The following is a 27,261-nucleotide window of genomic DNA, read 5'->3' as shown; positions in this document are numbered from 1 at the left end:
TAAGACTGAATCCTGAAAAAAGAGATGTAAATAATAATGCACAGGAAATATTCCAAGGAATGATTCTAGAAATAAAAATAAGTACTTGGAGGGAAACAGATCTTTGGATTGCACTGGGGAAGCGCCCATGGCTACCTTGGTACCTTCCACCAATCATTGCCTTTCCCTGCCATATCATACACACTCACAAAGAGGATGGGAGTTTGAAAAATCTTGGAGGCTGAAAGTGTTCATGGGGAATGAGCACTAATTAAAGAATGCAATCCTGGTTGTATTATTAAGACTGTTTCTCAGAAAAAGGATCACTCCCGGTATACTAGAGATCAAGCTGGAGCAGAATGAGAATGTCACTATCTCCATAAAATTTCTTTTATACCCAGAGACCAGATGGGTTCTGAATGATTCTGGATTTTGTATAGAGAGACCAGAGGTGCCTGATCAACTCAGGCTTTAGGATATCCATGTCAAGGTCAACTACAAACCAAGAACTTACAGGAGAGGGTTAAGTACCTATTCCAAAATCTGGCCAGGCCAAGGAAGTTCAGTCTCTCTGAACTCTGAACCTTCCTTGTAAGCAGCTTCCTGGTGATTCCCATAGTCGCTCGGCAGGGGGTGCCCTTGACCCCTTTCCTACCAATATTTTGTTAAATGCTTTTACTAATTTGCTTCACACCTTAGCAGGGCTGCCAGATTAAATACAGGATGCCCAGTTAAATTTGACTTTCAGTTAAACAACATTTTAAAAAATTATAATTATGTCCCAGATATTGCATGGAACATACTTGTACTAAAAATATGGTTTTTTTTTTTTCTCTAAAATTCAAATTTAACAAGGTGTCCTGTATTTTTATTTGCAAAGTCTGGCAACTCTAGATTTCAGACCTGGTGAGGAAGTTGACATTATGCTCCAGAATATCTTCCTTTTATCTTCTAGGCTTTCTGCACGTGTTCAGGCTCTGTCTCACTCCCTTTGCCTCTGCCTCACCCTAAAGAAGACTGCTGAGTTAGAGATACAATGCACAGAAAAACTTTCTTCTCTCTCCTCCTGCGCTCTTCTCAGCCTTCTCTCCTTGTTCCTCCTTAGCATCCTCCAGTGGGGGATGGCAACATTCGTGGCAGAGAGGGGACATGGCAACCAGGATTTTCCCCTATAAACACAGCCCTGCTACCTTCTAGCTACGGATCCTTGGGCAAGTCATTTTTCCTACTCAAGCCTGTTTTCTGGTGTGAAAATGGAAGGGATAACTATAATCACCTCCCAGGGCTGTTTGCCTGATCATAAGCACCTGGCATGCTTGTTAAAAATATACATTCCTCGGCTTTACTGCAAACCCAATGAATTAGACCAGAGGTCAACAAATTATAGCTTGTCACTTGTTATTGGAAACAGAGTTTTACTGGCATAAAACCATGCTCATTAGTTCATTAGTTCCTTTTTTTTTTTTTTTTTTTGAGACAGAGTCTCACTCTTATCGCCCAGGCTGGAGTGCAGTGGCAGGATCTCAGCTCACTGCAACCTCCACCTCCCGGCTTCAAGCAATTCTCCTCCCTCTGCCTCCCGAGTTTCTGATTACAGGCACATGGCACCATGCCTGACTCATTAGTTTCCATATTGTCTGTGATTGCTTCCATAATACATGGGCTGAGTTGAATAGTTACAGAATAAATCACCTTAAAGTTGCAACAGGGGCCACCTGCAAAGCCTAAAATATTTACTCTGTGATCTTTTACAGAATTGGGTGGCCTCTGACTTAGATTCAAAGGGTAGGAGAACCAGAAACACATGGTTTTGTTGTAGCATTATCAAAATACTAATAACACCTTAACACCAAATACCATTCAGTGTCAAAAGTTCCCAAATGCTTTCAAGTGATTTCTGAAAGTTGGATCCAGAAAAGATCCACACATCACATCCAGTAATGTCTCCTAGGGTCTCTTAATCTATAGGATTCCCCTACCTTCTGCCCCAACTTTCCATTGATTGATTGATTGATTGATTGTTGAAGATCCCAGGTCACTTGTCCCACAAAATTCTCACGGTCTGTTTATTTCACTGTATCCCCATGGGTCATTTCACCTGTTCCTCTACCTACCGCATTTCCTATAATCAGGAACACTTGATGATACCTGACTAGGTATCCAGAGCCCGGATTAGTTCTGGGTTCATAAATGGTGCTGTTTGCTTCTTTCTGTAACACAACATGAGACAAATTTCTTTGTGCTGTTAAGACTGATCACTGGATTCAATCTGATTATTATAAAGTTCCCTTTCACCTAGCAATTTTAGCAGTCACTGATGATCATTGTCCAGGTCCATTATTTCATTAGTGGCTGCAAAAGGGTGACATTATAATTATGGTATTCCTTCTGCATATATTAGCTGGAAATCTTTGATAAATAAAAAGTTCCTTTCATCAGCTATTTGGCTACACTGGAAACAGTTTATACAGGACAGGTAAGATAAATTTGTTCTCTTTATTTACTAGTTATTAGAATAATGAATTCATCCCATAGTATCCTCCAGAGGTGACCAATGAGAGGATTGTTTTGGTTTGTTTTGGTTTTGAAAAGCATTACCAATGCTTGTTCTTTAAACGTGCACACACACACACACACACACACACACTTGAAGTGTTTCATTCTATCGTAGTTAGCAGTTATTATTTCTGATGCTTGGTGTTTCATCTTTGGGAAATGAAAGCCTATGCCTGTGTCTTCTCACATAACGCCAATAAACAGTCTTCATAGCATCCCTGCTTTCTGACATAAAATAATACTCTAGGCTCATCTTTTATATTTTCTACTCCAGCCTTTGAATCAGTCATATCTCCAGGGATTCCTGGATCATTTTGGAGGGCAATGGAATTTAAAGACCATAACATGGATCATTGGAGTGCTCATCTCTACTGGGGTGGTTATTATTTCTAGGTCTTTGTTGTAAAAATAGCTAGGAAAAAAATTCTTAAGAGAAAAAAACATCATGACTTCGTATTGGTTTTTTTCAAATCAAATTTAGAATTACAGAGCTTTTACTTCTTTACTTTTATATTTGTGTTTTTTCTCATGCAGAAAATCTTGGTCCCTATTAACACTCATAATATTATCTACTTTATCCTAATTTGTATAAATAACATACAGTATATCAGGGAGAGTTTCAAAATAACAGTTCAATATTATTACTAATAATATGATTACTGAAAACAACCTTCAACCTACAATCTTTGCAGCTCTTTCTGTCCTTAGAATGTACCTACTCCTGCCTCAGCCTCCCGAGTAGCTGGGACTACAGGCGCCCGCTAGTTTTTTTTTTTTTTTTTTTTTTGTATTTTTAAGTAGAGACAGGGTTTCACCGTATTAGCCAGGATGGTCTCGATCTCCTGACCTCGTGATCCGCCCGTCTCGGCCTCCCAAAGTGCTGGGATTACAGGCTTGAGCCACCGCGCCCGGCCCCGGGAGGCGGAGCTTGCAGTGAGCTGAGATCCGGCCACTGCACTCCAGCCTGGGTGGCAGAGCAAGACTCCATCTCAAAAAAAAAAAAAAAAAAAAAAAAAAAAGAATGTACCTACTAGGGGCACATAGAAAACATAGCCATGTTTTAAAGTCATTTGTAGTAACTCCTTTCTGTGTGGTGAAGCCACCACTGTAATATACAATTAGGCTTATTTGTTTCATTTTTGTCTTTAATTTTTAGGACTTGCTTTGTTTTTTATTTTCCATTTGATTTAATGGTGCTTTATAATGATATAAAAACTGAGACACTGTTTCAAAGTCAAAACCACAAAACAAGGTACATTCAAGCAAAATTTTGTCCCACCTCTGCTCATTCTCCTCACCCTGTTCTCTTCCTCCTACAGATAATCATTTTTGTTTGGTTTTAGTTTATCTTTCTATCGTTTCTTACATAAGCAAATATGGATTTACATTCACTTCTTCACTATCTTAGATAAAATGTAACATACCATATCTGTTCTATACTTGGCTTTTTTCACTGAAGTTCACTCATTCTTTTTACAGCTGTAGAGGATTCCACTGTGCTATTCCAAGATGCCACAGTTTCTTCCATCGACCTCCTATTAATAGGCCCTTTGATTGTTTCCAGTCTTTTGTTATTGTCCATGAGGAAGTGCACTTTTTACTAGACCTCAGGTTATCCATACACACCCTGAAGAGCAACAGCCACTGTCCCATGGGATGAGGTCTAGAATTTCCATGCCATGTAATAGGCAGAGATACAGTACAGTGTTCACACAAGTGGTTTCAAATCAGAATATGCAGAACATGAAGTCTTTCCAGCATGTACTCAGGCAAGGATAGTTTTGAGGGATTTTGCAGATGCACAGCTCTCACATGGATTTTTTCTAAAATTAAATGCAGAGCCCCTGTGATCCATCAATCCCTTGTCCAGTTGCCCCCACCCCCAACACACACACACACACACACACACACAAACACACACACACACACCACTCTCCAAAAGGAAGAACAAACTTCTCACCCACTCTAAATCTCAGGACTGAAACGCTACAGAGTACAATGGAAGGAACTGTATAAAATACTGGTACAGGTGCTGAAAATGAATCTCTAATGACTGGGGAAAAATCCATTTGTAAGTTGGGTAGTTTTCAATTATTTTCAAACAACTGGAGAGGGACAAACCTAAAAGAATTATCAGCTGGGAGAAGATTAAAAATAATTTTTGATAAGAGACCAGTATGTGATTTTAGGAATATAACTAAATAATAGTTCAAAGAATTGAGTCACATTTCAATAACAAAATTTCTTTCTTTTCCATCAATTTTCTTTCTTAGTTTAAAACAACATCCATTAATGAATACATGAACTAATTAAAAATATGAGATGCATTTCCATTGATATTTTACTTATCTTTTATATTCATCAAAAATTGATATGTATATTATTTTGTCGACTGTCTTTTTTTGTGCATCACTAATAATTGTAACTTAATCAGTTTCCAATTTCTGTGTATTACTAATAATCATAATGATAACTCAAACCAAAAACACTTAACGTCTAGAAATGTATGATCATCGGCCATTAAAAACTAAACTCAAATCTTCATACATATTTTTGTCACAGTAAATTATGTTAGAGTGGCCAATAAAAGGATTTTATGAATAAAAATATATAAAGATAAAATTCAGTTGGGTAACTGCAATGAAAATATAAATTCAAGGAACAGGAGCCATTTAAAACTGACTGTTTAAGAACTTGTTCATGTGTTTAATAGATGATGTACCAAATTGCTCTGGTACTTAAAGTTCATCAGATGTGTTAAAGGAATGATGTATTTTTAATGTCAATATTGACAATATTCTGGAAATGACATTGAATGCAACTATTTAAAATTACTTTGAAGATTTTTGATGGCAACTTAAGATGTGCAAGGGACATAATTTTTTTTCAACATTCTTATAGGAGCATAAACATTTCAAGACCACAGGTACAGAGACTGAGCATCCAGTGATGCAAAATTCAGAGTCCTCCTCTTGCCTTTCCCCAAGGCTGTATCCTACCCCTCCTCAGGCCATCAGCTCTATATACTGAGAAATGGGACAGGAGGGGAGCAAGAGCAGCAGTTTCACCTCCAGCCCTGGGATGCCTCGCAGAAACTACCAAGCCCCATCTCTTTCATTCACGTCCTTAGGGCTCACACTTTGCCCCACTCCTCAGGGCCAGGAATAAGTGGTACAGAAGGTGTTCAAAGTCTAGTGGCTTTAAATTCTCAGGCTCCAGGTACTACTTGGGGCAGAATGCCCTGCATGGCAGTGTTCCACTCTGGGGAATCTCCTGCCTCCCAACTCACCCAACCACAACTGTCCCTTGTCTTCTAAGCCAGCCTTTCCTGAAAAGAGAATTGTCTTGCTCATTTCCATTGAGTGACTGCAACTTTTCTTCAGTTAGAGGAAACCCACGGCTTTGGGTTAAATAGAAACAGCTAAGTTCTACAAGGTTCTCAGGCTTCCGTGTCTAATTACAGAAGGAGCCAGTTGGTGGATTCCAAAAAACACAGAGAAGCCTGCTTCTCACCAAGAGATTCAAAACACTCACACAACTCTGATGAGGTATACAGGACACAAAGTAACCCATATTCCAGATAAAGAAACCAAGACCCAGCAAAGATGAGCAAGTGTGGATTCACAGGACATAATATTTCTGGAACCAATGGAGGGATTCAAGCTTCCTCTGTATTCCCTAATCTGCATGGGCTGAGTCAGAAATGTTTGAAGTACATGAAAAAGCAACTCATCTACTTTGGAGGAGACAACTCTGAAGAGTGGTAAAACCTTGGCAACATATGTTAATGATAAATGGTCTATCAAGAGATTGTCATAAAGGGTGCCATTTATGGTAAGTGCCATTATTTTTTATTTATTAAAATTTAATCTTTCTTGATTGCATGTCCGTTCACATAGAAAAGTGGTTATGTGCATTAAGAAAACATGAAAAGCTAAATCTATGCCTTCATCATTCCCTGGGAAATCTGGTTTCCCATACGCCCCAGTGGCCTTGGCCTGTTCCACCTTGCTTGGCTGTCTGAGGATGGCATCAGCTACGGCTGGCAATCACCCTGAACATGACCCCACTAGCAGTCCCAGCAGCCACCATAACAGTTTTTAAAATCATCAGCACTCTTGTTCCAGAGAGTTTGGGAATTTCACATGCATGGCCGCATATAATGGGTTAGCTACATGTAATATACATACACATGTCCATACACTGTGGGAGGTGATTTAGATGGACGTGTGTGCTTGACAATGCATGTGCATCGTGTGTACAGTCATAGATACAGACCTGGGCCTGTCGGTCCTGCCCTGATCATTCCCTGATCGTATGGGATTGGTGAAACTTCCCTTGGATATTTCCAGAAATAAATGGCCTACATGGAGGAGGAAAGGCCCAAAGTCTTCCTCTAATGTGTCCTGTCTCCAAGCAGCAAAGAGAATGGTTTTGTTCTAAACTAGTTAATCAGAATGATATAGCCCTCCTTTCTGGGATGAACCCTTCTCACTGCCCCGCTTCTCCAGCTGTTGGTCTCTCTTAATAGTTCCTTCTCCACATATGCGAGAGGCTGCCAGAACCTTAGAAATAGCAGCCTGCCCTTCAGAAACCATCCCCTAGTTCCTTTTCTCCTCCTCCCCCTGTTCTACTCTCTCCTCACTGTCTAACTATGAGCCTATTCTGAGTTGTGGATACTGATCGCTGTATTGTGAACCAGTTCTTTGGCTCTCTTCTCAGCCACCTGATCATTTATTAGGCCTATCTCTTTGGTGGTTCAGCCTACTTTCTCTCCAGATGTCATCTGGATTCCTGATGTATCTTCCGGGGAGTGGGGGGCAGCCCTACCCTGTAACTGTACCTTGTCCAGCTCCTCAAATCCAAGTTTCTCAGAATCCAGGGCTTGAAAGGAGAGATTCAACACTAAAGCTGTAGCTAATAAACACACAGGGCTGGAAGTTACCCAGCCGACTTGCAGACATAGAAATCTTGGCCAGAAAAGCAATGACTTGTTCAAGTCACTAAGAATAGTAAACGAAACAGAACTGAAGTCCCACAGAGTCTTGTTATTGTTTTTAATGTAAATGTATTACTGGACTATAGCATACATACACAAAGGCAAACAAATCAGAAATATACAAACTGAGTCTCATGAGGTTTACATTTTGGTTCTGAGGATGAAGTTCTGAATTTTTTATCTTGCCCAAATTCCTATCTAAGGGGTCTGGGGAGTATGCCCTACAAACCATAAATTCTCATCAGATGGGTTTTATTTAACCCTGTATATCATGACTTATTTTCCAATATGACTTTGGCATAACAAGGGAAAAACTCAAAATGTTTTACCCCAAAATATGTTTCCTTGCCATACCTTGAAATTGCCCTGCAAAGTCTCTTGTGGGAAAAATCCACATTATATGGAGAATCTCCTTCCCCCTTTGTTTTCCTTCCTTTCTTTCCAGATCTGGGAGATAATCAACTAAGAGCCAGGCATCCCCTTAGGTCTGATAAGAAACATTTTACAACCTGTTCTCTCTCTGAAGTCTGCTTTCTGAGAGATTCCTCTGCACAATACAACTTGGTCTCCACAATCCTTTATCTTAACCTGAACATTCCTTTCCATTGATCTAGATCTTCAGATAAATTCAACCAATTGTCAACCAGAAAATGTTTAAATTTACCTATAGTCTGGAACCCACCCCCTCCTCCCCACTTTGACTTGTCCCGCCTTTCTGAACCAAACAAATATATTTCTAAAGTGTATTTGATTGATATCTCATGCCTCCCTAAAAATATATAAAACCAAGCTGTACCCCGACCACGTTGGGCACATGTTCTCAGGACCTCCTAAGGGCTGAGTCACTGGCCAAGGCCTTGGTCACTCATATTTGAGTCAGAATAAATCTCAAAATATTTTACAGGCCAGGTGCCCTGGCTCATGCCTGTAATCCCAGCACTTTGGCAGAGCGAGGCAGGCGGATCACAAGGTCAAGACATTGAGATCATCCCGGTCAACGTGGTGAAACCCCGTCTCTACTAAAAATACAAAAATTAGCTGGGCATGGTGGTGCACACCTGTAGTCCCAACTACACAGGAGGCTGAGGCAGGAGAATTAGTTGAACCTGAGAGGCAGAGGTTGCAGTGAGCCGAGATCGCACCATTGCACTCCAGCCTGGCGACAGAGTGAGACTCCGTCTCCAAATAAAAAGGAAAAAATTATACATTTTACAGAGTTTGACTCTATTCGTCGACAGTTCTATAGTTTTCCTTCTTTCTACCCTGATATATATAGACTTTGAGTCACCTGGTAGAACTCTGTGTTCTCCCCAGTTTGTGTGGGTGTATGCCTTAGGGATATATCAGTTTGGATATCCTTTTGATTTCTGATCTACAATACATGAGTGCACACTCACAAATACATGTCCATCTGTGGCCTCACCCCAGTTGTGGAAACTCCACAGATGCAAGCTTTATACAAGAGATTATGACTTTTGGTCGGGCGCGGTGGCTCAAGCCTGTAATCCCAGCACTTTGGGAGGCCGAGACGGGCGGATCACGAGGTCAGGAGATCGAGACCATCCTGGCTAACATGGTGAAACCCCGTCTCTACTAAAAAATACAAAAAAGCTAGCCGGGCGACGTGGCGGGTGCCTGTAGTCCCAGCTACTTGGGAGGCTGAGGCAGGAGAATGGCGTAAACCCAGGAGGCGGGGCTTGCAGTGAGCTGAGATCCGGCCATTGCACTCCAGCCTGGGCGGCAGAGCGAGACTCCGTCTCAAAAAAAAAAAAAAAAAAAAAAGAGATTAGGACTTTTCTACAGTGATATCAGACTTCTGACTTATCAAGTCAGAATTGTTGGCCTTTTTTTGCCTCTCCTCTTCCCAGTAAAGTAGGACAGACTATTATCTAGCTTCTTATAGACAAACTGAGTATCTCAGCCCCGGGTCTAGTAGGTGCTTGAGATTCTTTGGAGGCAAAATGCAGAGAAAACTCACAAAGACATCATTATAGTATTGCTCCCTCAGAGCAGGGCTTTCTGACAGTTTACACAAACAGCATCCATTTAGCAGAATCTCAGTGGAACGGCTGTCTCAGTCTGAGCCTCTAGCCCCAGGATTAGGAAAAACCCTTGGAGTCTTCCAAAAATACAAGGAGTTGAGAGCCAAGCTGTTTAGCAGTGTGAGCCTAGAGGATCAATAGGCCCATTGTGATTCTCCCCAGTTCTCTTACCTAGAGCTGCATCTGCCAGGAGCAAAGTTCTGAGGGAAGCCCCAGGAACACATGCCTTTTATAACTTATTTTGTTTCCCTCTTTCTTCATCCTGCCTAAATTCTAGCACTCTTTCTGAGACCTCATTGTCCTTTACTGTCCCCAAGTAATGTATTTTTTTAGAGAGCAGACATTTCAACTCCAAAGATGTGAGATGAAAAATAATTTGGCCCTTATTTCCTTCTGTGAATGGCTAGACTGGGGCCTCCTGGCTGCACTAATATCTTGTAGTGGAAACAAACTTTAAGATGATGTTAAAAGAGCTCAAGTCACTCAACAAAGCTGGAGGGCTCAACTAAGTTCAGATCCATGGATCACACTGGATTGAAAGGGATCCACTCAGCCCCCAAACGCAGGTTATAATATCATATTGATAAATAAAGAATGGTAGAATACATTCTTTTAATGATCCTATATTTTGAAAAATCTGACCCTGCATAGCTCAGGTACTGAGAGTTAGGTTCTAGTTTAGATTCAGACTTATTGAGCCAAAATAAGATAATTTCTTTCAAATAAGATTGACTTTGCTAAATAGTTAGAGGCCAAAAATATGTAAAAATTATAACATATCAGAAATGTGTATATAAGATAAGGAAACAGAGGATCTAAAAGAATAAAGGGAATGGTGTATAACTCAGCCAATGCTATTTGCTAGCTAAGCAATCATGGAGAATTTATTTAACCTCTGGAAGACTTGACTTCCTTGTGCATAAAAATGGGAATAATAACACACTCAGAACATGTACAGAAATTAAATGAGATAGTAAGTGAAACAGAGGCATGGCAAGGCTTCAATACACCTGCACATACATAATACTTTGAATCTAAATCTTTCTTGAAAGATGCTAATTTCTCAATTATTATGATCATGTATGTTACACAGCACTTCCCATTTTTTCTAAGGACTTAGACGTTCTGCCCAATTACCCTTACAATGAGACAATAATCTCAAATGTATGGATGAGAAACCACTTCAGGGATGATATGCCAGCCAGTCAGCATGGTAGAGCCAAAGATAGAAGTTAATCTATTGCCGCACTCCAAGTCTTTCATTTTGTGGGTTTTGCAGGTTCAAGACAGTTCCACCTAAGTGCTGGAAGCAGTTTAAAGGAGCTGCCAGATCTGTGTGACTGCCGGTCTGGATCCTTGGATTCAGGCTGTTTACAAAAGAGGGGCCTAGACACTCAGGAGGAGCAGCTGAAGTGAATTTTGAAGACAAGGCTGGGCTGGTTAGAATGTGCCATTTTCTACTGTGGACTAGGCTCAGTGACTGCATATTCTGTGCGTGAAGCTTCTTTTTTCTTTTTTCCACAAAAGGCAAACTTAGCTAGGAATGGGCTCACTGAGTTATCTTTTAAGCTACATTAATAATATCTCTTATGCCGGGCGCGGTGGCTCAAGCCTGTAATCCCAGCACTTTGGGAGGCCGAGACGGGCGGATCACAAGGTCAGGAGTTCAAGACCATCCTGGCGAACACAGTGAAACCCCGTCTCTACTAAAAATACAAAAAACTAGCCGGGCGAGTGGCGGGCGCCTGTAGTCCCAGTTACTCGGGAGGCTGAGGCAGGAGAATGGCGGGAACCCGGGAGGCGGAGCTTGCAGTGAGCTGAGATCTGGCCACTGCACTCCAGCCTGGGCGACAGAGCAAGACTCCGCCTCAAAAAAAAAAAAATAATAATAATAATAATATCTCTTATTGATTGAATATCCCACCAGCTTTAAGATAATGGCATTGGATCCTTGAATCAGGGATTCTAGGCCGGGTAATCCCAGCATTTCAGGAGGCTGAGGTGGGTGAATCACTTGAGGTCAAGAGTTCAAGACCAGCATGGCCAACGCAGTGAAACTCTGTCTCTACTTAAAAAAAAAATACAAAAATTAGCTGGGCATGGTGGCACACACCTGTAGTCCCAGCTACTCAGGAGGCTGACACACATGGAAATTCCCAATCCAATCCCTTATCTTTTTTAAATCCTGGACCCAGAACATGGTTCTTGCAAATATTTATTAGCGAACAATATTATTAACACCATTACAACTCTAATTGCAACTGTTACTTACTAACATGTATTGGGGCTTACCAAGTGCCAGCCCAGTCATTGGGATGAATAAGAGTTGTAATGGTGTTAGTAGTGTTGTATAAATATCTTATAAATATTTGCAAGAGGTATTCTCTGGGTCCAGGATTTAAATAAGATAAGGGATTGATTTGGAACTTGTATGTGTGCATAATTAGTAGTAAGGGGTGATACAAATTTAGGCTGGATTAGGGAGTAATTTTCAAGTGTCTCAGACTGTATCTCTTTCAACGTAAGGCTGTCTTGAGGAAAGATAAGTCTTTGCTTGTTTGTGCTGCTACAATAAGCAAATGGAGACCCACCCCTACTTTTTCTTCCCCCCCACCCCCTCAATTTCTATGCCCTTAATCCCCTGCACCCTTCATGAAGCATTTGAACTCCGTCTGTCGGGGCACATATTGCAGGTTGGACAGATCAGCCAGAAAGGCGCAGCTTTACCTAGAGGTAAAATCTTCTACTTCCAAACCACTCCAAATTAACCATTCTAGTTGGAGGGAGACCCGACCCTTTGGGGCCCCCTTTTGTTTTATTAACTGCCAACAGAAAATGCCAGAAGTAGCTGCAGAGGAAGCCCAAAAAGGGGGACCAAAACACTGCATATTTTAATTTCTTCAGTAAACAATACATAGCACAGCAGAAACCTATTACTGATGGCCACATCCCCAGGCAAAGGGAAGTCGGATGCACATCATGGGAGATGACATAAAGAATACACAAGTCCTTCCTAGGCTACAGGCTGCCTTATCTAGCTTCTCTGAGCTGGAGCTGAATTTCTCATCCATCCACTTACCAGCTGCTGGAGGAGCTTCGATATGGGCAAGGAGAAGGTGGACACAATTAGCCTTCTCACACACCTAAAGCTTTCTTGGGAGTTGAATGCAGTCTTCATCAATGGAAAAAGGGGATTTTTCTTTGAGTCATGAAAAAGACCCTTTAATTCTAAAGGAAGGATGCTTGGTGCCTGAGAGGAGAGAGCTCACAGATCACTTGCAGGACCACAGACATGAAACAGTGGATGAAGTCCTTTATCTTCATTTAAAAGTGGGGATTCAACTTGGAAAAAATAACAGGGTTAAATTCTCAAGGAAGTCTGAGGTTGGGTGGTAACAGCAGTCAAAGCACTCTGGGAACTGCAAGGTGATTCATCAACATAAGAGTACCGCCACTCTTTTTAAGCACCACAGGTTTCTAGTTGGGCCGTCCCCTGAGAAATGCCAGGAAAGGGGTATCGATTAACCCAGCCACACAGCCCTGGCAAGGCCTAGAGGTGTCTCTAGCATCCTGGGATGGAGGCAGCCAGAGGGAAGGTCTGGTACCAAGAGAAGCCAGGAATCGGAGTGAAAAGAGCACTGGATTGAGACTCAGGTCATCTGGGTTCTTGTCCCAGTTCTACCAGCGTGCCATCCTGTGGCCCTGGCAGCCCATGCTTTCTTTTGGTCTCAATGTTCATACTTGGAATAATGACATAGTCGGACCAGAGTTTTGCTAAGATTCCTGTCTGCTCAAAAATTGCATGAGATTGTTGAAAAAATAATTTTCTCATCTGAATCAGGACATCAAGAACACTGAACGAAAGCTCAACTCAAGGCCCTTCCTAACATCTGCAGCTTCAGCAGCCTGACTTTACAGAGGGTGTGTGTGTGTGTATGTGTGTGTGTGTGTGTGTGTGTCTGCTGTAGACAGTGAAGGAGAGCATAGGCCAGAATTCAGGAGCTCCAGGACCCTGTATTAGTTTGCATCATACCTCCTGGCTCACCCCTGGCCTCCTGTGTTCTCATCTGCATAATTGGTAGGGTGAGGGAAAGAGTTCCACTAGTTGACCTTTATGTATCATCCAGTTCCAAAATGGGATGATTTGGTCAAGTGGAGACTGGATAACCTTTGGATGCCTCTCCTGGCCCTGTAAGAAGGTTAGAGCTCTAGGGTCCACTTCGTTCCACACAGCCTGCTACTCTACAACTGAGTCCCAGGGTGCCTCTCGGCAGTGAAGGATGTAAACCAAGGGCAGGTTCAGATGAAAGAGATGGAGGAGCTGTACCTCCATGCAGCATCTGGCATTCCAGGCCATAATCTGAGGCCTGCAGCTGTGGGCTGCTCCATCTCTCTTTATAAACAAGCCCTGCCTCTTGGCTTCTCCTTCAAGGTCAAAAGGCAGGAGAGGACTGCTCTGTGGATGAACCTACAAGAAAGTCTTAAATGTGAAGCCAGAAATCACAGTTGGAGAGTTGTTATTCAAAGGCATTCCTCCTCTGTTACACACATTCCTGTTTCCAACAAATATAGAAGGGGAATTTGAGCAAGTAGACTTCTTGTTTTTAGACTAATGAAACTGGGATGAAGTATATTTCTCAGGGTCACCTAGTGGGTCCCCAAAAGGTCAAGCCAGGCTGAGTGCTGGGGTAGGTAATCCCCAAGGGTAGAGCCCTCATCTTAATTTATCTGAAGCTCTGCTCTCCATCATAACAGAGGTAGAAAGAGATGCTTTCAGCATTCCAAGTTTGGGAGTCAAGTTGGGCTAAGTTCTTGTCCCAGTGAACAGGGATACAGAACAGCAACTTATTGCATGTTTATACTGTGCTAGGATATATGCTAAATGAATTAAAATGCACTGCTTCACTCAATCCTCCTAAAACGCATTGGCTCTGAAAACTGCTGTTGTCACCAGCATTGTATTGAGAAAGGAAAAAAGGAAGGAGGAAAGTGCAGAGGAGGGAGAGAGGGAGAGAAGAAGGGAAAAGGAGAGGAAGAGGTTAAGCATCTTATTCAAAAATGCTTGAGACAGAAAGATCCAAGTCTTATACCCAAATTATTCTGATTCCAAAACCAATGTTCTTATTCACCACCAAGTTAAAGTTCTTATACATTCTAAATTGAAAAAAGACTCATTAGTAAAAATGTTTTAAGGCATGTAAATTGATGGGTTAGGGTGGCAGATTTTGGGTAATGTGATAGAAATCCTATGAATTTGATTTATATAAAACACTAATAAAACACTCAGAAAAGCTGAAGGGGAATGTTCATTCAGAAATATCTAAATCAGCAGATTCAATGAAGTAAGATGGGAACCTACACCAGCCCAGAGAGCGCTCATAAAGATGACATCAGAAAATATCTATGTTTCTCCATAGACAGATTGGAAAAAGGTACCAGTCACGGACTTTGCTTCCTGTGTCTTTCTCTTGCAGCTTTTCTCTGCATAATGTCCAGTCTCACTCTTGTAAAAATGGCACTGATAATTTCTCACCTCGTCAGCTGGGCTCCGGATGGCAAGGCCTCCCTGATGAGGACAAGTCTTCATTACTGAACATCTAGGTCCCAGATAATCTGTTCAACTGCGGCAACATTTATCATCATAATTTTCAAAATTCATTAGCCTTGATTGTTTGGAAATCTTTCCCATTAACATCTCTTTCTCTAAGATCATGGTCTTGGGCCGACAAAGAGAGAGGCAGAGAATGATGATGAAATTATAGAAAGAAGTCAGAGTAGAGATTAGAAGGAAGAAGGGAGAGAAGAAGCAACAGGCTCTACATGGTGACGTTACTTAGGTCTTAGAATGAAGCCAACACTAGAAATAATTCCTAAACCTGGAAAACAAAAATTTTATTATAAAGACAGTGCATTGCCTTCTTGCTTAAGGTAGAGAGTTTTCTGTCGCAGCTGAAAAAATCCTGAGAAAACACTAGAAAATTCGACTCTCAAGTTAGTTTCTATTTCTAGAAATCAAATGTCTATTTCTAGAAATGAACCAAAGAGAAAAGATTCAGAGAGATCCCAGAGGCCCATGTAAAAACTGACATGCCCAGCTAGGATGAAACTACAATAAGCCTCCTTTCACTCTGACTCTCTCTTGCTCCTTCCCCACCCTGCATGCCTGCACCCACATGTCAGAGCTTCACTGGCCATAAAGCCTCACAGGACACAGTTCACAATGTGGGCTCTGAGACTGGTGTCTGAACTAAAAGCTTTCCTTGGAGGGCTGCATTTGCCCTGGTGCCAGGATTCTTCAGCCGGATGCATCTGCCTGGAGGCTGCCTCAGACATCTACTTTCCATTAGGGCTAGCCACAAGTGGCAGGAAGAGAGGAGGCAGCACTAATCAGAGGAACTAGCTAAGGCTCAAAAGAGGTGGGCACCAGCCCAGAAATAGCAGAACCCACATCATCGCCAGACAGGAGGCGGTGTCACAATTCTCATAGTCATATGAATTTCTCATGAGTCATTTGTCCCAAAAGAATTGTGGAAGCAAAGGGACTTGACCAACTTTGAAGATAAGATGCACACCAAGAAGTCCCATCATGAGACTAGGATAACATTCTCAGTGAGTGGTCCTGGTTGGCACAATCAGAAAGATTCCCTCCCCTCCTCCATCATCTTCCCTTTAGCTCCCACAACCCCTTCCCTTGAGGACCTGAGCCCCACTCCATTCCAGGCACCTCTTATCATCCTGTTCTAGGGGCTTGCTCTGCTTTGAGACACTATATTTCTTCAGATCATCAGAAAGCAAAATGCTAAGGCAACTGAGAGTTCAAAGATTAGTTACTATTTAATGGGCAGATTTCTTATCTCTGGATAAATCTCCAGTTAAGAACCCAGAGGACTGGGACTAAGAACAGACAACCAAACTCCCTGAACTAATGAGGACATGTGATACCATATACATTCACAGGCATCTTCCACAGGGGACTGTATTAGTTTTCCCCAAAAGGCCAGTCTTAATGATTTTGGATCACAAGATTTGGGATAGCAAAGAAAAGGGGGGAAACCACATTCCACAATTTGAAAACTGTTAAACTACATTGGTGTTTGACTTTGGGAAAGCCCTAGTGGGTTTCAGAATACTCTCTAGCTTATAGCTATCTTCACTGCAACCAGACCCTCTTCACAACCTCAGTGATGGCTGGAAAACACTCGCATGCCAAGAGAGGTGAAAAAAGCTTGTCTTATGCTCTCCTTGTGTACCCTGGACATGGAAATAAACAGGTATCTGTCCTTAGGTTCCTTAGAAATACCAACTTTCTTTGGACGAGGAGATATCCCAGCATGCTGCTTTAAAGGACCTATGACCAAGACATGCCCAGCTAGAATGAAACTACAATAAGCTTTCTTTCTTTCTTTCTTTCTGTCTTTTTTTTGAGACGCCAGGCTGGAGTGCAGTGGCACCATCTCAGCTCACTGTAACCTCTGCCTCTGGGGTTCAAGTGATTCTCCTGCCTCAGCCTCCCAAGTAGCTGGGATTACAGGCACATGCCACCACGCCTGGCTAATTTCTTTTTTTTTTTTTTGTATTTTAGTAGAGACAGGGTTTCACCATGTTGAACAAGATGGTCTTGATCTCCTGACCTCATGATCCATCTGCCTCAGCCTCCCAAAGTGCTGGGATTATAGGCATGAGCCACCGCACCCAGCCACAATAAGCCTTTTTATATGGGCCTCTGGGATCTCTTGATATCTTTTTTCTTAGGTTCATCTCACCCCAGAAATCCCAGCATGCTGCTGTAAAGGATGCATCTATGACCAAGTCTCTAAGCAGATTCCCAGATCGAGGCACACTCATGACCAGGTGCCCTTGCAGACTTATGTCTAAGGCATGGGTATTACTCTTTTAAGCTTCAGCTAAGCCCTTCTGGAATTAAGACATATCTTGTATGTGTGAGTGGCAGGGCAGCCCATATGTAATCAGAAAAAGAATGACTATCCTTGTCAGTTTGAAATACAACCAGGCACTTCTCATCTTTACCCTGATTCCCAGCTGGGACTCCACAGAGCACACAGATGAAGAAGAGAGAAGCCAACTGTGTTGAGATGAGTTAACATTTTAGAAGAAAAGCTAATTTGCTTGCTTATTTGTTTTTATCAGAGGGAGAACTCAGATAAGTGAAAGTGGAGTATCCTACGGAGGAAGATGAATGATGCTTTCCTCCTCAGCCCTCAAGTATCAAAATGACGGGGGAAACTAGACAAGGGTTCCTAAGTGGTAAAGAACTAAAACGTGATGAGGTAACCCCACCCAAGAGTTAGAAGACCACAGCGAGGGACATTCCAGTGCTTGGAGTATATTTCTGTGATGGCAACAATGTAATGAAAAAGAAAATCCTTGCCAAATGACAAGAGTAGTGGCCTCTCTCTACCCATATGACACATGTTGTGAAACTAAGAGACATTGCCTTGACATGCATTGAGACCCTGGGATAAATATGCTCTAAAACTCCAAGGAAAGTACAGCATCGCAGGTAGAAATTTTCTCCTTTATCACAAAAGGAAAACTGGAGAGGGTTATGGGCATCCCAAAATAATTCTTTGCTGTAACAGGTCTCTCTTGTGTATCTAAATGGTGATTTACTTGACACAACCTTATCAGGAGGTTACCATATTATGCATAAAACAACAGGCGACTTATTTTTTTTTCTGGGAAATATATGAAAGTATACCACAAATAAATGCAACGTTACACAGTGATATTGAGGTTGAATATAACCATCATATCTGAGATGTGGTCCAGAGACATCCTGTTTCTTGCTAATAGCATCCTAAGACCGGATGAGTCAGTCTGTGGATTCCATTCACAAAGGTAGACAGGAAATTTAGGATTATCTTCAAACTCAACTCTTCGCCCAAACCCCTGTCAAAAAACCTTTGTTCAGTCTCAGCACTCTGCATGCATTCTCCCCACCTCTATTATCTATACACAGACACCATGCATGGTCCCTCCTTCCAACATGCGTGAGCTCCAGGAACCCTGACTCACTGAAGTTAAGCCTCCCCTCAGCCGAGGAGAGAAGCCACACAGGAAGATTTACTCTCATGCCCCCAAAATTTTCCATGCCCATCTCCATTTCCAGTGACAACACACACAAAAAAGCAGCAGTAGTTGCTGTGCCTTCATGCGCAATCAGCAAAGACATGGACAACCACCCCAACACATCTATTGCTCCTGATCCAGCCATGCAAATCAGCCTACACAGGGGACATTCACGTCACACAGTGAGTCCTTTTCTTACTTCCACTTCCTGTCAACTGGTATCTGTGGAAAGATGCTGAGGCTGATAAAGGCAGAATTTCAGACATAATTCAACCTGGATTTAGATCCTGGCTCCACTATTTTCTATTTCTGAGCTTAAACATCAGTGTTCTTATCCCCAAAGTGGAACTATAATAATGTCTTCATGAGAACAGCATAAATTAAACAAATTAATTTACTCAAAGCCCCTATCAAAGTTCCTGGCTAGAGCAGGTATTCAGCAGATGTAAATTGCCCTCCCATTACCCCACAGAAAGGCAGATGGGAGAAGGAAGGGCCCTAAGATGCTCTGAATGGCCCGCACAAGTCAGAGATGAAGGGACTTTCTACAAAGATGCTCCCCAAATAGATGAATCCACAGCCACTGATGCCGTCTCAGTGATGACAGAGGGAGATGACACCTGTGCTGACCATCAAGCAGACAAGGTATCCGTCCAATGCCACAGCCCTCTGGTTTTCTTTCTTTGCTTTTTGTCATTATGAAGTTTGTGAGTATTTCTTTATCTGGACTCAGAATTTTCAGATATGATTTCATCCATGCAGTAAGGTTTAGCTGAGCCATGAAAGCCCTCCTTGGAGAAACTAAATAAACAAAAATATATCATATTCTTTAAGCAATTCAATTGCTTTGACATCCCTACCTAAACTGCACACACACACAACACTAACTACCACCATCAACACCACTACTATTACTACCACCAAGTACTTCTTTTTCTCCTCTCTGCTTTACTTCTCTTTTAAGAACCTATCACTCTTAAATTTACAATAGACTTTATCTTTATTTTTTTAACTCTCTCAGTAAGAGCAGTGATTTTTGTCTATTTTATTCATAGTTGTATCACTGGCACCAACAATAACCCAGGATACATGGATAAAATGACTGTATGCCCCAATTTACCAAGAAAGTTCTAAATTTATGCCTGTAGCTCCTATTTAATTAATAAAAGCTTCCCTTTTCATTCTCAGAAGGGTCCAACTTTAGACAATCAAGCACACACAGTAGATTAATATTAAATATTTGTTGAAATTAATTAATAAATTTGACAGATTTGATATTTTAATACAACCTGTCAGTTCCTAAAACCAAGAGTTTGAACCTGATGTGACTGAAATACTTATAATATTCTAAAAGCATAAGAGATTGATTAATCTTCTATAATGGTTCTGCTTGCAAAATTCTCATAAGGCTGCCAAGCATGTTTGCTCTGATATACCCTAGCTATACACAGTTGTTAGTACTGAAAATCTTAAACTTTCATGCTGTTATTAGGAGCAGTGTCAAGAAGAGAAACCTATAAAACTGATCCTGAGAGAACCTGGGAGGCTATGCTTAATTTACCTCCCTAACCAAATTATGAGAGAAATGAATGAAATTGTAAAAGCCTTCCTTCCCATGCACCTGCCCATACGACTGCAGTATCAGGATAATACTGTGTATTAGAAATCAGAAGCTTCTCACTTCAGAACTCACTTAACTACTGCACGCCCTGGCAGTGTTTGGAAGCAGCCTTTGGCCTGTGGAAAGCCTCTCAAGATGGCAAGCAGGACTTGTATCTTCTTAGTCTGGCTGGATCTTTAAGGCTGAGTAGGTGAATTCTGTGGTTTTGTTTTCCCAAGTGAACCATTTCCCAAATAGAAGAAAAGAGCCCCCAAGCAAAAAGTGGAAGGAAACCATCCAACGCAGTCTGATGATCAAGGCAAGACAGATGGAACTTCGACTGACTCTGCAGTATGTCCATCTCCCTGCCAGAAATTACCACAGAAATTAAAATGGAGAGGGCAAAAGCCTCCCTGCAAGCACTGGGGGATCTGACTCAGTCATGGAGGATCTGTAATGACCATCCTGAGCATCAAGTCTGTTAGACCACGCTTCATCTGAGGTCAACGGGGAGACCTCCAGTTCTTAGACCCTCTAGTCTGTGCACTTAGAGCATTCTTATGTCCTTATAAGGAGTCTCCTATGGAGTGTAGGCACCCAAAGTGTACTCAAAACTCAAGGTCACACCTCCTGAAATGCAAAAAAGCAGCCAAACCATCGTCCATGCAGAGCCTCCAGCCTCCACCACACGCACAGGTCTGGACAGAAGCCCTGGCAGCCATGTCAACTCCGGCGGCTCTCCCGGCTGTGCATCTAATTTTAGCAGATTATGGCCCGCCACCCCCAACCATGCTGTCTCCCCATGAGACATCCCAAGCACATCAATGGCTTTGGCAGGAAACTTCCATGGAAGTTAAATGATGCCCCACAGTGGGAGGCAAGGAAAGAGAGGTTGGAAGCAGGCCCCGGCCCATGGAAGTGCCTCTCCAAAGCCTGCAAGCTGTCAGTCTGTGTGTGGACTGCCTTGCCCAGCCCCCTGGTCCCAGAAATCAAATCCAGACTCACTGTGGAAGCTGCCGTTGCTGCTAGCCTCTGCCGCTGCCACGCCACGCTGAACAGGCCCTTCTGGCATGGCCCTTCCTGACAGTGAATGAGGGGAGAGAGCGGGGGCGGAGGGGGAGAGAGAAGAAAAGGGATGAAGGGAGAGGAAGGAAGCATGGGAGGATGAAAGGAGGGAGGATTAGGAAAGCAGGGGGATCTTTAACTGAATGGCGTGTCTCTCCTGGGCACAGCCTCAAACATTTGTCCTGCGTCATTAGGGAGGACAGCAGAAGACCGCAGCAACCCACCTTCAAGACCCTCACTCTGGAGTCGGCCCAGAAATGCAATACACTCGGGGCTCAGCCAGCACATCAGAACGCCACTCCCAGCACGTGACACCCAGCTGTCTTCCTCTGTGGGACACCAAGACACAATGGGCTTCCCTCCACGGGCTTGGTTCTACTCCCAGCAGGAGCCTCCCAGCCAACCTACTGCTTGGAGAGGAAGTGGGTTCTATCTAGAATCTTCAAGCCGTTAGGTCAAAGAAACAGCACTTTCTCCAAAGCTTCTGAGAGAATTATTTTTCTTAGTGTGTCCCACAGAAAATCCCGGAATTCACCACTGCTTTTATGGCTACCCAGATTCCCTCTCCTTTCCTTCCTGATTTGGAAAGGTTAGCTCACTGAATGTCACCAGCGTGGAGCCTCAGCCCTCCTCCTCCTTGCTGTCCACGGAGTTAGCATTTGTGTTCTCCATCACCACTAAGGAAAAAAGCCCCAAAGCAAGGCCTTTCCTTTGAAAGGCCTCTTGAGAAGTAACAGGAGGGGGATGTGGGAGGAGGGAATCACAGTAACTTAGCAATGGCATTTCTCAAGTGTTTCCAAGTCAAGGACTGTGTGCAAGAGACAACAGACACAGTCCCTGCTCTCAATCGATTCAGAGGCAGAGAAGCAGCACTGGAATGACCTGGAGGAGAGGCACATTCATGAAAGCAACACATCCCTGTGCACAAACTCGTAGGGTGAGGCTGAAAAGACCATCCAGTGAAGACAATGAAATGGGGATTGCTGGGTGCTGATGGCAGGGAGGGATGAACAGAGAGAAAGAATGAAGAGAGATGAAAGAAAGGACAGATGGGCAGTTGGGAAGAGGAGGTGTGATGGACTGAACTGTATGCCCCCCAACACATGCTCATTATGGGGAAGTCCTAACCCCAAGTTCTTCAGAATATGACTGTATTTGGAGAGAGATCCTTAAAAGAAGTAATTAAGGTTCAATGGGGTCTGTAGGGTGGGCCCTAATCCAATAGGACTGGGGTCCTTATAAGAAGAGATTAGGACACAAACCACACAGATGGGTGACCACGTGGGGACACAGTGACTAGGCAGCCATGTGCAAGGCACAGAGCGAGACCTCAGAACGAACGAACGCTGTTGGCACCTTGATCGTGAACTTATAGCCTCCAGAACAGTGAGCAAATCAGATTCTATTGTCGAAGTCCTCAGTCTGTGGAGCACTGCTATGGCAGCCCGAACAAATGAACACAGTGGGCCTCATGCAAAGGTGGAAATGAGCAACTGGCACTGGGTCACCAGGGACAGACTGGCTGGGGTGGAGCCAAGGGGTGGCTTTTTGCGGAGGGTGGGGAAGGAGACTGGCAGGGGCTTGAGGACCTAGTAGGCCAGGGCAAGAAATTTATATTTTAGTGAAATGAAGATTTACTCACTCAAGGCTCCAAAGAAACAGGAGGGATAAGGAAGTTTGAGGAGCCCTGGAGGAAGAGCTCCAAGCCTGAAGGTGTGTGCATAGATTCAGGTTTTGGACTGACCAGGCATGGACCAGGGCAGCTCCTGCCAACATGCAAAGAAAAAGTGGCACTGAGGTGCTATAAGGAAAGACACAGCAGGCTGGTGATAAAGAGACAGGTTCAGAAATGACTCCCCTTTGGGAAGCTCCCAAGAGATTTTCACGGATGTTAATGGTTGCTGAGGTGCTAGCACTCAAAGAAGCAGGAGGAGGCCATGGTGAGTTTTATTTAAAACATGCCGTGCTTCAATCTCCAGTGAACTCTCCAGGGGAGGCTTACAGATTAAGCAATCAAAGAGAGAAGAAGTGGAGGCTGCAAATGTAAATTTCAAACAGATTCTGTGTAAAAGTAAAAAGGGGTTATAACCATGTGAGTGCATGAGGTTTGCAAAGCAGATGTCTAAAATAGCAGCACCCAAACTTAAAATGAGAGGAAGGAGAGAAACCAATGGAACAGGGAAAGAATGACCAGGCATGGTTATAACTTGTGGAACAAAGCATTACTGAGGCATTCAACAAGAATACTATGCAGCATTGGCAGTTGCAGGGGGTGCGGGGGAAAGGGGAAATTATTACTCATGTCATTCAACAGTAGTTCAGGAAGGGTTAGACTTGAAGTAAGAAATTTAAATTTGGTTGTGAGAGATAATTAGTGACCCCAAAACTGCATATTCAATTCAGTGGTAAGACCAGAAGCCCAAAAAATTAAGACAGAAGATGAAAAGTACTTATTTCAGTACTCAGGCAGACAAAGTTAGAAGGGATAGGAAGGTCAAATGAAGATTTTTCTTTAATGTAGGATGGATTGTGGATTTTTAGAGTTGAAAAGAGGGAGAAATGCCTCAAGAAAGCCTTCAGAGCAAGATAAACACACAGGGAGAGACAAGAGACAGGGCAGGTGACAGGTATTGAGGTGTGAGTGAAGTGGGAAAGGATTCAGGCTATGAATGTGTAGATATGCAGAGGGTGAATTTGGTCTAATATTTCATAGCATCATGAAAATATATACTTGACACAGTTCCTGTCACATGTATAATTATGAGTCCTTAAATTGCTCTACCACTTTGCCCTTATCTAAGCAATCTCTGTTGTAGAGTTGGCTTTTAGGATCTCAGAATTAGAGAAAAGCAAAACTTTGAGATCATCTACTGAAACCTCATGTCTAGCACAGGCATCTGTATAATGTGGTTCTATGTATTTTCTAGAAACCCACTGGGAATGGAGAACCCACTATCTTGTAGGATGGTCTGTTCCATTTTCACACAGTAAGAGTAACTTCCTGCAGCACCATGCTTCACCACCCTTGAGTGTAAACTATCTCTAGAGTTTTCCAATCTTGCCACCCCTGTGGGTAAGGAACATGTAGAGTCCACTCATTGCACCAAAATAATGGAGGACAACCCCTCCATACATCTCTGTACTGAAATCTGGCTTTGTGATCTCTGATTGTTCCAAATTAGGGTCCTTGAGCATCTTTCCAGGTCAGTCATTCACTGAGAAGAACACCTGTCTCCTTGTTTATGTCATTTAATAAACATTTATGAAATGTCTACCATATATCATGTACAGTCCTAGGTACAAGGGTTATATAATTGGTGAAATAAGGCATGAATACTTCCCTTAAAGAACTTCTAAGCTACTGTGAGTGAATATGTGTCAACCAAAGTTCTTGAGAATACATTTTCACAACAAACATTAAAACAATTACTTCTTGCAACACATTTCAAGGCAATAGGACAATACTTCTCAACTCTGAGCACCACCTCCATTGCTTCTAATATTCCTTCCTCGTCCTTCAGTTTCACTGAATCTGTGTTACCTTTTACAGACAACAATCGCCTCAAATCACATTGCTACTGCTTGCTTTAAGATTATACTGGAGAGCCCAAAGTATCTAAATTAAAGTATCTTTGCTTGCTGTGTTGACTAGGCTTGGGTCACCCTGTTTTCCTCCTTTGCCTTGAATGGCCTTGCCACAAAGCCTTATTAGAAAAATAAATCATGAAGCTCAATTATTACAAGCTCACACTTCTACTTAACCTCATGGAGACTGCGCTTTACTGGTGTGCTCTTTAAACATTCTATTCACAAGTAAACTCTCATCCCTTGAAAAACCTAACTTAACCAGAACAACAAACCCAATTCCACCCCTCATTTATTGTACAGTCTGGGGAATGATCACTAATCTCTCTGAGCTTTAATTTACTTGTCTGTAAAGAGGGGGAATCATACCAGCCTGTTGACCTCATAGCACTTTGATGGTGATTAGAGAGGAGCACTGAATTCACAAGAAGGGAGACCAATGTCCTTGTCTTCACTCTACCACTAACCAGATGCGTGATCTTGAGGAACATCTGCTCACTCTCTCTCTCTCTCTGGCTGGCAAGCAATGTATTCATCTATCAAATAAGTGGGTTTGAAAGATGACCTCCAACTTCATTTCTAGTCAGGATTTCACAAGATTGCCAATGTAGATGCTTGCCCAAATTTCTTATAAAACAGTTGGGTGGAGTAATAAAAACACATTGACCATATCGAAAGAATGTTGATAATTGAATCAACGTCTGCTTGGGAGCAGAACTCTAACAGCAAACCCTAGTCTTGGGCTGTTCGACTTTCCAAAAAGTAAAAAACATATATGTTTCAAGATCCTGCTGGTACATGATAAAAGTTGGCTCAGAGATGATGGCATAGAGCTGGCAGGGAAAGCTGCATCTAGACTACCAAACACCTTGGCAGTGTGTAATAGGGAATCAAATCTACCCAGAAACAAGGCACTTTTACTGTACACAAGTTGTAAGAAAAGAAGAAAAAACCCAGCTATTTAGTTGAAATGTGAGGGAAAGGCCAGTAGAAGATAATTCAGAATTTGGGGATGCTAGTCTCATTAATGTGATGGGTAAATTAGCCCCAGTAATGCAGATCCACTTGGCAAACCCCTTTCTCTGAATACGATCCTTCAACACAGGTGCACTCAAAACCTATGTCACATTAGAATCCCTCCACTTGTGTGAATTCAAGGTTAGAGCATGCCTAACAGGGTCCAGCGGAATCCCTGAATTTAGAGCACTGCTCAGGAAGACATGTGTCAGAAGAGGACACAAGTGCCACCAATCCTCTTTTCTACTTTCATGGCAGATGTCACCAGCTGATCACCACTTTTTCACTGATCCTAGATGCAACCACCAAATTCTTCTCATCACTCCACTCTGGGCAATCTCCACCAGTCAATCAGAACAGCCACTTGGAATCTATTAATAGTTACCCTTCCTGGGACATATAATACTATGTATCAAGGCAATAAGATTTGCAAGCAACAAAAGAACTCATTTTTAGGTGTGAAAGCAATTCAGTGACATGGAAAGCATTAGGAGCTATAATAAATTGGCTCCCAAACATTTGAAAATGAAGAAAATACAATTGGCCTCTTTACGATCAGCAGAAAATGAATGAAAACATGGATGTATATCCAAGGTTGTCTGAAAAATATTGAGGCTCTTAGGCTATCATGGCTGCATTGTGCCCTGATTGATGCAGATGAAGAAATAATATATCTCTCAGAAGGGGCACTGGCTGGTCCTGGAGACCTGGGAAAGAGTGAGCCTTGGAATTGGATGGTGGAGATGTTCATCCCTTCCTGGCTCCAGACAAGGGAGAGAGGAGGATTCAGGCAAAAGACATGGAGTATTTCTGAACCTGCTGAGAAGCCAGGAACACTGTTGTTAGGCTTTCTTAGCTGGATGTCATTGATTATTTGACTCTTCTAACATCCTTGCTCTGATTTTTTCCTCTTTAAGCAACTTTCGCATTATGATCTGGCTTCCCACATAGACTAGCTTACTGAGAACAAATGCTTTGATTCTATGGCCTTTGAATAATGTGATTCTCTTTGTGCATTAATAAATTTCCTTTTGGTGCTAACTCCATTCTTATGGGTATTTTAATTATTGTGAGACCTTCTCCAGTCCCCTGCACTGATAAGCAGATGTCAGGGCCATTGGCAGGGAATCAGATCCAGCTGGCTTTCCCTTGGTGATACCAGTGCATCTTTCAGATACACATACTCAGAGTCCCCACATACTGACCATTGGTGCCCAGTGAGTGGGGACTCATGAGGATTCATGTAAGAAGATTTAGGTAAGTGGGGACATTATTCTTTTCCCATTACAAACATCTAATATAGTATTACATATTTTTTAATTAAGTAA

The 27,261-nt window shown here is 42.5% G+C and overlaps 1 protein-coding gene across 4 annotated transcripts in view; it reads right to left on the bottom strand.

The window, feature by feature from the left end:
• The window catches only part of NTRK3 (neurotrophic receptor tyrosine kinase 3), a 402,524-nt gene that overhangs the window by 11,264 nt on the left and 363,999 nt on the right, over window positions 1–27,261 (bottom strand). Inside the window, exon 16 of one of the 4 annotated variants that reach the window (XM_033189111.1) lies at window positions 21,272–21,346. The exons of the other annotated variants lie outside the window; for them this stretch is intronic. Coding sequence (XP_033045002.1) covers window positions 21,272–21,346 — 75 coding nt within the window. The remainder of the gene's footprint in view (window positions 1–21,271; window positions 21,347–27,261) is intronic. 4 annotated transcript variants of the gene reach the window in all.

This window comes from Trachypithecus francoisi, unplaced genomic scaffold (genome assembly GCF_009764315.1).
Source record: "Trachypithecus francoisi isolate TF-2019V2 unplaced genomic scaffold, Tfra_2.0 Lachesis_group3, whole genome shotgun sequence".
NCBI lineage: Eukaryota > Metazoa > Chordata > Mammalia > Primates > Cercopithecidae > Trachypithecus > Trachypithecus francoisi.
This window is presented reverse-complemented; position numbering and strand designations above follow the sequence as displayed.